Here is an 11,216-nt window from a genome sequence, read left to right as displayed (position 1 = left end):
GGTCACCAGAACTGTGGTCACAGCGAACGGACACAGACTGTGGGAGCAACGACTGCAGAGGGGGAGGTGAGGACTTGGGGGCAGGGCAGGGGCACGCGGCAGCAGGGGAAGGGTCCACCAGCCGGGCGTGGGCCTGGTGGGGCTGGGCTGGGGGCGGTTCAGACTTGGCCTACACCATGTATTTTTTAACTGGGCTGCAGATACATGCCCTTGAGAGTCTGTTTAGCTATGCAAATTTATATGTTTTGAGTTTTCACTCCAATGACTATCTAAAATATATTGATATATATTCTGGATACACGGACCACCCTTAAGAGACAGCCGCTGTGCAGTCTCGGGGTTCGAGCCTCGCTTTCTGACTAGGGTTACTAGGGTTACGAGGACGCCACGGTGGGGTATCTTCCCAGCTGCATGAGGCTGGCACATCTTAACACCAAAATACCAACACCTGCCCTGTGCTTTGCACTAGTACTCGAGCTGAATTCTCTTGCTAGTTATAAAGACAATGCCTCTTTTCGAGTGACAACTAATACTTGAAAGAGACTTGTAGGATGAGATTTTTGTTTAAGTTTATTAAACTGAGACTTTGAGTTGTCATCATGAAAGAACAAAGTGTCAAAGAGTGGAATACCATGTTAGTTGCTGAGGCTAAGAAGGAAAACCAGTGGGAGCAGACTACATCAAATGAGGCCTGCAGACCAGGCGCAGGCCAGAGCCGCTGCTCGTCGTGTCAGCAGAGCTGTCTTTGCTCCTGCCTGGGGCGAAGCAGCAGCGGATCAGGTGCCCGCCAGGACACAGCGGGAGGCCTGTGCACCCCAAGGGAAACTGTCCTTAAGTGCCTTTGATGTTCAGAATTACCGAAGGCCATCAGTGTTGAGTAGAAAATACAGAATGACTTTTGAAAATTAATCATTTTACAGTATTGAATTTTGGATGCACTATTAAAGTCTGACAAGCCTATCAGAATAATAGGCTGGTGGCTTAAATGAGTTCATGTTTTAAAAATTAAACAGCAATAACAATAAGGATAGTAATAGAAGTTAAGGTTTATCATGCTCAAAATCAAAGGAACCAATTAAAAAACAAGTGGAACTCAAGTGTGTATTAAAACCAACATGGGTGTTTTGGTTTCAGCAAAACGTCACATTAAATCGGTGTAACAACATTTGATTATTATCAATTTCATATTTAATTTGCGTGTTTTTTTTAATAGGAGCTAACTTAGAAAGTTTACACCTTGTTTCATTTGTACATTTTAAAGCCATGGTTAATGATAGAAGTAATTCGTATTGATTTTGGAGGTTCTCAAGGAAAACATCTTCCTTTAAAAGGGGTCTGTGTATCAGCCAGGAAGAGGAGGGCTAGCGGCAGAGGAGTGACACGGTCAGACTATTCTGTAAGGCAAAATGCTGCATTAACAACATGCAACAATTAGTCAAAGCACTAATCCAACTGGTTTAATTTTTAAAGTTGGTGAAAAACTAAATGAGAGTAGAGAGTGGATGATGACAGGAGTCGAACCCCAGCCTGAGTGTCCCCGCCACCTGCCTCCTCAGCCTCCCCCAGTCCTCTGCTGTCAGAGTCCGTGAACGTGTACACTGTGCCCAACAATCACAACCAGGTCAGTGGCGTGTTGACCTTGACCCGTGGGTGTGCACCTGCTTGGTGGCTGCGGGCAGGAGGTGGACTGGGTTTCTGTGCAGCCCGCATCTCGACCCAGAAGTTCCCAGCTGGTCTCCCGCTCTATTACTCCCCTGCCTCCACCGTGGGTGTGGATCTGTGCCCAGTGGGAATGGGCTCTTGCCACAGAGTGTGACAAGGTATTATCAAGAGGACAGAACCAAAACGAACCCAGGAACTCGGCCGCGGTGATCTCCCCCTGCTTGTTGACGTCTCTTTCTTTGCATTCCCTCAGCAGCTCTTTCCAGCAGCCCTGGATCTGCCGCCGGAGCTTGCTCTCGATGGGCTCGCAGTTCTGCAAGGGCGGCGTGCCCGCTGCGCTGTGCGCTGGCGTCTAGCAGGAAAGAAAGGAAAATTGGCTTGTAACCGGAGACTTAAAATTGAAGTAATAAAAAACCTTACAGATAGGACTCCGGTTTTGAGGTTCACAATTTTATAGGCGGTATTAGTCCAGAAATAAAGTGAAATATAAAACAGATAGTAATTTTGTGATTTAATTTTTACTCCTATCAGTGGGCTATATGTATTTGTGCCAAACCACAATAACCAAAATAGTTTTGAAAATGAATATACAGCCAGGGTGCAAATATACAGAGATGTATTTAAATGTATTACTGGAGCGTGTGTGTGTGTGTGTGTGTGTGTGTGTGTGTAAGTGACAACGGAATATTTTTCGCTAGAGGAAGAGTCTTACCAAAGTAAGGGATTTGCTTGTCACTTGCACGAGGCGTCCAATCCCGTAAACTCAAAGAATATCGATTATTTTGAAATTACGTGGACCAAGCATGAGGCAGTTCTTTGCCTTATCGTATTTTCCATTTGAAAGCAAGAGAGTGAATTTAGTCCAGCCTGGGCTTTTCTCCCGAAGCCTTCTCGATACTTTGTTATCGAATCTAGTAATTTACCCAACTCAGTTGGATTCCTGGTCTTCCTCCCAAACCCTGGGCCTTCTGCGTCGATAACGACTCCCTCCTCCAGTTGCTGAGGCCCAAAGCTGAGAAGTCTTCTGCGACTCTCGCCCTCCCTCCAACCCCACAGCTAGTCCGTCAGGGACTCCTGTTGCTCCACCTTGAAGACGCAGCCAAGTCTGACCTCCGCTCACCAGCTTCCCTGCCCCGCCCCGCTCCGGGCCACCACTCATGGCCTCTGCCAAACCTCCACTGTGTCCCTGCTTCTGCCTGTTCCCCCAGTGTCCAGAGTGGTCTTTAAAGAGTCCCTCAGGTCATGTCACTCCACTGCTTAAAAATGTACAAAGGCTCCTCGCCCCTCAAGTGCCAGCCAAAGTCCTTACAATGGCCCTCCAGGCCTGCATGAGTTTAGTGGCTAGAACAACGATTTATTACCTCACAGCTCTGGAGGTCGGATGTCTGAAATGGGTCTCACTGAGCTAAAGTCATGGTGTCTGGAGGCTCCAGGGGAGAGTCCATTTCCTTGCCTGTCCAGCTTCTAGAGGCTTCCAACACCTGGACTGTGGCCCCTTCCTGCCTCCTCAAAGCCAGCAAGGCCCAGCAAAGTCTCTTTAGTCTGGTCTCTCTAACACTGACCCTTCTGCCTCCAGATTCCCATTTAAAGGACTTTGTGGTTACTCTGCACCTACCCAGGTACTCCAGGGCCACCTCCCTGTCCAAGAGCCACCTCCCTGTCCAAGAGCCAGCTGACTGGCAACTTGAATTCCATCTACAACCTTAATTCCCACTTGCCACGCAAGGCAACATAGTCACAGTTCCAGGGATTGGGGCACGGGCATCTCTGGGGAGCTCCTGCCCCCTCACTCTGCTCTACTTTCCACCTTTTAGCTTACTGAATACTTACGCCTGCACAGGAGCAGGGGCCTTCGTCCCCTTCGGCTGCAGGACGCATGCACGGGGCAGGCGTGCAGTCACTGTGTGTGGATGCGCGAAGGCACGATAACCTCTGTCTCTGGGGGCACAAGCTCTACACACAGCATTATGTGCCGAGGGGCATCGTCTCAGCCACCCAGCCTCGAAGGCTCTGTTGTCCCTGCTCGCAGACCCGGGAAGAGCCCTGGCGAGCCTGGGCACTTTCCTCCTGCCAGGCCTGGGGCTCAGGGCCATGTAGTTAGGCAGGCCTGGACTTAAAATTGGGTGGGTCTCTCCACATCTACCTGAGGACCGAGGGCACACCAGGGCACCTCTTAGAGCCTCGCTGCCTTCACCTATAAAATGGGAGTAACAACACTTACCTCTGGGGTGTGGCCTGTGGCAGGGTGCTTAGCACACGGTGGCTGTTCAGCGTGGGGCAGTTGCTGTCCCACCCAAAGACGCCAGTAGCGCAGCGGACCCCCGCTCCTCTTTCCACCTCGTACCCCAGTGCCCCCACCCCAGGCTCACCTGGGGGCCAGATTCTCAGTCACTTGACCCCTGGGGAACACTGGGCCCCCGCAAAGGCCCCTGCCCAGTGGAACCTGTGGGTCTGGCGTGATGCGGTGCATGACCCTGGTGGGACCGAGAACTCACACAGGGGTGACTCTGAGACCGGAGCCCTGCTCTCAGGTCCTGAGCGGGTGACGAGATGGCAGATCTGGCTCCCTCAGAGACTTCGGGAACACTGCTCCCTCTCTGCGCCTCGGCCAAGTCGCCAGCCGCTGGTGGCGTTGCCGCCCTCTCGGAGCTGAACCTGCTCAGGAAGTCCAGGTAGCGCAGCCTGCCCTTGGCGTTGACCGGCATCTCGTTCCAGAGCCTGTCGAACTGGCGGAGAAGCAGAGTCATTTCCCGGCGTTGCGCACACCCGGGCAGAACCCACCGGCGCTGCCGAGAAGTGGCACGGGAGGGGAGGGAGGGCGCTCACGGGGCTGGTGGGGTCCCGGCCACGTCAAGAAATTAAAAAAAAAAAAAGCCCATTTGGCCTCCGCTTGGTGGAAGCCTCCGGAAGATTGGAAAAGCAAAGACAAGAGGATTATTCATGGCTTCCGCAGGACATTTTTTAATTGAATTGGGCCTTCAGTGAGCACTTTAAGGCCATTAAATCTTGTGATTAGTCACAGTGCCTGAGCTACGGTGTATATGAACATTTGGGAGAAAATGAAATCGGAGCCCTGGCCCACCTTCGTCCCAGGGAGGCCCACACTCATTGCTCATCCTTCCGGGCACACCTGAGTTCTGCGAACAGCTCACCAGGTGACGCAGCTCTCAGCCGCTGTATTTGCATCCACAATTTATGTCACCCTAGGGGCAAAAAATGTCTTCCCGCAAGATGAAAAGGGAGGCATTTGGAAAACTGGAGAGAAGTTTATGGCTTTGTATTGTTGCAGGCTGATGCCACAGACTGTATCGAACCCACACACAGCACAGATAGAACAAAATGACTCAATGCATCCTAAATGAGCCACTTCTGATGACTGGAGGTCTTTTAGGGAGCCAAGAAGAATGGGAGCTTACTTCCAATTGGATTTTACCTACAGCCCCTGAAGCCCCCGGGGCCCAGCCTGCGGCACCACTGACTGGAGAGGCTGCTCCCAGCCGGCTCAGAGAAGGCGCAAACCCTTCCCCTCCCTTCCCTGCCTGTGCCTTCCCCATGAAGCCTGGGAACTTCCAGAGACTGAATTTGCTTCTGGGACTCCACTGGGGTTTTCCAAAAGCAAATTAAAAGTGATCATCTAGGGCTCTGTTTGAATCCCCTGAAATGAGGTAGTGAGGGTTGTGGAAGAGAGGGAGAATGTTCCAGGCCCTGAAAAGGCAAAAAGGTTTAGTTTGGGACAATATTCTCAATTTATTTATTCTTTTGCTTTTTATTTAGAGATAATTATAAATTTGCAGGGAGTTGCAAGGATAGTACCGAGAGGTCCCCTGGACTCTTCATCCGCCTTCCCCCAAGGTTTTATCTATGTAACGACGCCACACCCAGGAGACTGGCTTTGGTGCAGTGCGTGGACAGTCCGTCACTTTATTACACATATTGATTCATGTCGATTTAATTTAGACCAATGAGGACAAACTATTTTGGTGGAGTGGAAGTGACAGGCCTCGAGGAAGTGACCACAGCATCTCACACCTCACCACGACCAAATGCAGTAACCTGGCACAAACAGGCATCAGCTCTGCCACCTCTGTGTCCTCCAGGACAGCTCTCCAAAACCACCGGCCAGACGACCCCACCTCCTCTGAAATTCGTCTCTAAATGTCACACATCTGGCAAAGGGGCCAGCACACAGCATCAGTAAATGTTTGCTTGGTGGCTGACAAGACTGAGCAGACCCTGGGGAAAGACACCTTAAGGTGTTAACACTGTTCAGCTCACAGTCACCCCGAGGGGCTCTCACGGAGGGGAGGAGGCTTGTGAAGGGGGACGGGCCGCCTGGCAGGCTCATGCCCCACTCTCGGGGCGGGACCCAGGAGACAGGCGGGAGGACAGCTGTTCTGCTGAGGGTAAATACCAAGACGGGCATGAATGCTTAAGGCCGCGGTAGACACGGAGCATGGAAGGAGCGGTTCCCCAAGCTCCTGGGGACAACCAAAGGGCCTCCTTTGCTGGCAGGGAGGCAGGGACTGAAGAACATCCTAATTAAGTCCTGCGATGCAAACGAGGCAAGAAAGGACCATGGAAATCCTATTTTCATCCTATTTTAACTAAAGGGGCCTCCGAGTTGTAGGATGGAGGGAACGGCACCGGGAGGAGACAGACCCTGGGCCCACTCGTGGCTCTGCAGACACCGAGAACACCTTCATGCTGAAAGGGGAGGCGTGGCTGGCGGCGGGCGGGCACTGGGGCAGGGCAGGCACCGCGACTGGGAAGGGCACCACAGGAGCTGGATTCTAAAGAATCGCTGGATACGCACTTGCTGAAACGTCCCCTGTTTCCTTAAACCATTGCCTGAACATGAACACGGAGAAACATACCTCCTTGGGTCCGCCTCTGCTCACGGTGCGGAGGCTGCAAGGGAGCAAGCCCTGCCTTCGACAAGAACAGGGCAAACCACCCACAGAATCGGCACTTCTCTCAAGCCCTTGAGTGCTGGGATCGCAGGCAGGGAACCCCAAGTCCAAGCAGAGCCAGACGGGCCAGTTCTCACCGCGACAGTGCACAGGAGGAAGTGGTGGCAGCCACCGAAGAGGGTAGGAGGAAATCAGCCCACCCCAGAACAATTCCTGAAGGCCACGTTCGGGCTGGTGTGGCAGTCAGAATACCTGGGGACCCAGGCACAGGGGGGTACATGCCTGCTCTCAGGCTCTGCTCTGCAGCCTCTGCTGGAGCTCGGGATCCATTGGCAAGAACGTGGTGTGTGTGCGTGTGTGTGTGTGTGTGTGTGTGCGCGTGTGTGCCGATGGGCGGAGGGCACCAAACATCACCCCCCTTCTTTAGACTCCCCTCTCGCAGGACACAAAAGCCTTAAGCTGCTGGACACTGCGGGGGCGGTCCTCTGTCTCTAGGAGAGGGTAAGAACCCCTTCTTCCCGCTCTGGGGACCAGGCTCAGGTCCACGACCTCTTGGGGACCGGTAGGAGCAGGAGTCCCCACGGGATGCACAGTGACCTCTAGGGCCCAGGGTCTGTCCCTCTACAAAGCAGAGGTCTGAGTGGGCTGCCACGCAGTGGGCGTGAGGGGGGAATTGTGAGAAGACCTCCCTCCCCAAGCCCCAGCCCAGAGGCACAGGCCCTGCCTACAGCTGGGGTGGGGCTGGGAACAGAGACACCCCCGACCCAGCAGGAGCCCAACACTGGGTAATGGGCGGCAAGAGAGTGAAAGTGACCCTCTGTGGCGCAGATGCGAGCCGAGGGGGGTGCAGGAGTACCTCTGGCGGCCCTGGCCCATGCCAAGCCCACAGGCCTGTTCTCTGGCACCTTGGGTTTGGACATTCTTCTCTCCCATCAGCACCTCGAGTTTTCACCGCTCCTCCTTGGGACCGGCTATGCATGCACCCACCACTCTGTATAGCCCACCCGTCCTCCTGCCCCAAGTCCTCACTTCCCTCCTGAGCGAAGCTGAGATTCCACACAACTTCGCACTCACTATTGCTCTGCCGTCCTGGCCCCTCCCTGCACTGGACCCACTGGCAGAGCCCCTGCCATAACGGCCAAACGCCCCGACCAGCCTGCCCCGGTACACGCCCTTTGCAGTTCTCTTGGTGACTATCCCATGCCATTTCCTTTTCTTAAATACCCAGTATGGCCCCTTCACTCTCAGCTGATACTCTTGTCCCATGTTTCACAGAGAAAACGCCCATTACATCAAATTAACTGCCTCTGTGCCCCCCCATAACTATGGGAGAAAGGTCTCTGCTCCTATTTGAGGCCGCCCCCTCCTTCTGTCTCCAGATATGTTCCTCTACAGCCCTCTTAACTACAGAGCCTGGGAAGCTGAAAGCTACAGTGCCATCTTCCCTTGTAGCAGACACAACTGCCTGAACCGTGGAAGGAGGGAACAAGCCACCAGTCAGTGAACCATCAGTTCTCCATGTAAGCTTGGCGACAGAGGTGTCTGGCTCCATGTCCTGTCCCCTTAGCAACACAGATGCTGAGCTCCTCTGTGAGGCAGTGGCAGTGGGTTTCTTCTAGAAGAGTCTCACAGTGGGGTTGGGTTTGTCCTTGCTGCTGTGGCTCCTGGCTGTGGGGCATCCTCCCTGGTCCCAGCCCTACCAGAGTTTCTGTAAGATCCTGATACCCTTAAAACAATCCCTTTCTGCTTGAACTAGCCTGAGTGGATCCTGAAACCTGCAACTAAGAATGCTGAACAACACACAAAGCAACAAAAGACATCTCCAAATACATCGTAAATTAAAAAAAAAGATTCAGATCACGTTTTTTGGCCAGGACACAATACAAATAGAAACCAACCATGAAAGATCCCATATCTGGACAATGAAAACCTCACTTCTAAATGGTTTACGGCTTAAAGAGGTCTCAGGCAACGTGGCCGTCTAGACATTCTAATAAGCCTTCATTCACAAAACACCCAGTTGGTGGATAAATATTCTTAAAAACATACTTTTACATTCATTGTAGAACTCATAAGGAAGTACAGGAAATCGTTAATGGCCAGGAAAGCTGCTAACCCCAAAGGTGGGTGAACAAAAACTCGAGAGCCGATTGGCAAAAGCCAATCCTGGGAGGCCAAAGTTTTGGGGACTGAAGGCCCACAGGGGACGGGCCAGAGCGGGAGATTCTCGCAAACGGAGCTGTGTCACTTGACAGGCTGCAGCTTCAGGGCAAGGCTCGGGGGACAATCTGCCTGGTTCTGACTGAGCTGCAGGCTGCACACAGGCCTTTCCCGTGGCCTGGGGTCAAGGGCAGGTCCGAACCCATTTTAGTCTCTCCAGCACGGAACCCCAAGCTGGAGGAACTAACGCAGCACCAGCCTGTAGCATCCTTGGCACGTGGAAGAAGCAAACATAAACCACCTGTGTAGAAAACCATCCTCAGTGCAGGGCCCCTGGATCCCCCCAGATCACGTTCAGCCACATGTAAGCTCTTAATGAAATAAAAATCACTGAACGCGTGAAGAGGCAAGTCACCATGAACGTGAGTTGGCAAAACCAAGCTAAGACAGATTTAGACCTCAGATATCAGAATTATTAGAGAATATAACATGACCATGTGTAAAACAGTTAAAGAACTAAACAGCGGTATTAAAATGAACAAAAAGCAATGTCTAAAATAGCTAAAGGAGGAAGCATGGGTATCAAAAATCTGCAAGGAGCAAGGTATTACCAAAATTGACAAGCCAGATTTGCAATGATAGACAAATAGAATTCCTTGAAATGAAAAATATAGTCATTGAAAAATTTGAAAAATTTTAAAACCACCAGTGTATAAATTAAACAACAGATTAGACACAGTTGATGAGAGAATTAACAAACTTGAAGATAGACAGAACAATGGTCTCAAACTTTAGCATATCAGACTCACCTGGAGAGCTTAGCAGTTTTCTGGGCCCACCCACGGAGCTCTGACTCAGCAGACGGGATTGCAGAGGACAAAGACAAGACATGAGCTTGAAAACAGCATCAGTGGGAGCCAGGAGATAGTAGAATGATTTCTTTTTTTTTAAGAATTGAGAGAAATTACTGTAAATTTAAAACTCTCTACTTCATGAAGAAATAAAATAATCTCAGAAGAAAGGTCTAAGATGTAAAGAGTACAGATAACCCTAAATAAATACCAACTGTATAAAACAAATCAGTCGAGGGATTAATTTGTGGAGAAAAAATAATACGATAGATCTAAAATATTCAGTAACAATGACCTATGGGGAAAATTGGAATTACAGCAACTTAGTATCTTTGCATGCCCAGAGAACGAGGAAAATACTGCTCAGCTTCCACTCTTTTGTCACATATGATACAATTTCAAGGGCAATCACCAACTATTGGTTAAAAGAACAGAAATAGATATATAACTTCCAAACAAATAGAAGGAAAAAAGGAATTTAAAAACAATCAATCCAAAAGAAGGTAATAAGAGTTTTAAAAACAATATAAAAGAGATGAACGTTAAATAGAAAGCACAATATTAGATGACAGAAATAAATCCATATATATCAGTAATCACAATAGTGTAACTGGACCAAACATCCATATAAATAAAAGAGATTATTAGACTAGATTTTTAAAAATTCACTTAATATATTGTTTATAATAGTACATATATACAAAACGTATGTCACAGAAGGGCCAAAGATTTTTTTTTAAAGTTAGAAATAGATATACCAAGCAAACGCTAAGTTAAAAAAAGCTGGGGTAGTTATATTAATATCATATAAAAGAGACTTTAAGCCACAAACTATTTTCCAGGCATAAAGAAGGTTATTACATGATGTTACAAGGTTCAATTCACTAGGAGGATATAATAATTCTAAATCGGTACACACTTAAAAAAAACTAACCTTGAACATATATATAAAATAATAAATAACAATGGACAGAATTATAAGAAATTGATAAATCTACCATTACAGTGGGAGATTTCAATGTACCTCTTAGTGATTGAGGGACCAAACAGACAGAAAAGATAAAGATTCAGTGAGGGGTAGAAATAACAAGCGGTTTTGATCAACATATGTGGAACTCTTCATCCAGCCACTAGAGGCTATGCAAACGACCTGACCACAAATGACACATTTATAAAAAATGACCGCACATCAGGCCTCAACATATTTCTAAGAACTGATGTGATTAGATTATATTCTCTCATTAAAATGGAGTTATTTATAAGCTAATGACTTTAAAAAGATCAATTTATTTGGAAACAGAAAAGCACATTTCTAAGTGTTTTGTGGATCAAAATGGAAATAAGAACTATAGACAAATGAATTATAATTTTAAAACTACGTATCAAAACTTGGATGCAGCTAAAGTGGTAATTGGAAAGAAATATATACTTTCAGATCCTCATTAAGAAAGGAAGACTAGCTGAAATTAAAGAGCTGTGTCTAACTCAAGCTAAAGCAGAAGGAATAAGATAATAAAGATAACAGCAGAAATTAATAAAACACAAAAGTGATATAATAGAATCAACAAAATCAGAAGTTGATTCTTTGAAAAGACTAATAAAATGGACACATTCTGGCAAGAGTAAGCCAGGG

The 11,216-nt window shown here is 48.8% G+C and overlaps 1 protein-coding gene across 1 annotated transcript in view; it reads right to left on the bottom strand.

Moving 5' to 3' along the window:
- LOC105805144 (EF-hand calcium-binding domain-containing protein 6-like) overlaps positions 1 to 11,216 on the bottom strand; it is a 26,512-nt gene that overhangs the window by 6,448 nt on the left and 8,848 nt on the right. The window contains exons 3-4 of the mRNA XM_012637963.1: positions 4,158 to 4,388; positions 1,852 to 2,014 (exon numbers count right to left, since the gene is read on the bottom strand). Of these exons, the coding sequence (XP_012493417.1) occupies positions 1,852 to 2,014; positions 4,158 to 4,388 (394 nt within the window). The remainder of the gene's footprint in view (positions 1 to 1,851; positions 2,015 to 4,157; positions 4,389 to 11,216) is intronic.

Source organism: Propithecus coquereli, unplaced genomic scaffold (genome assembly GCF_000956105.1).
Source record: "Propithecus coquereli isolate 6110/MARCELLA unplaced genomic scaffold, Pcoq_1.0 Scaffold126, whole genome shotgun sequence".
NCBI lineage: Eukaryota > Metazoa > Chordata > Mammalia > Primates > Indriidae > Propithecus > Propithecus coquereli.
Note: the sequence above shows the minus strand (reverse complement) of the source record. Positions and strands in the feature narration are given on the sequence as shown.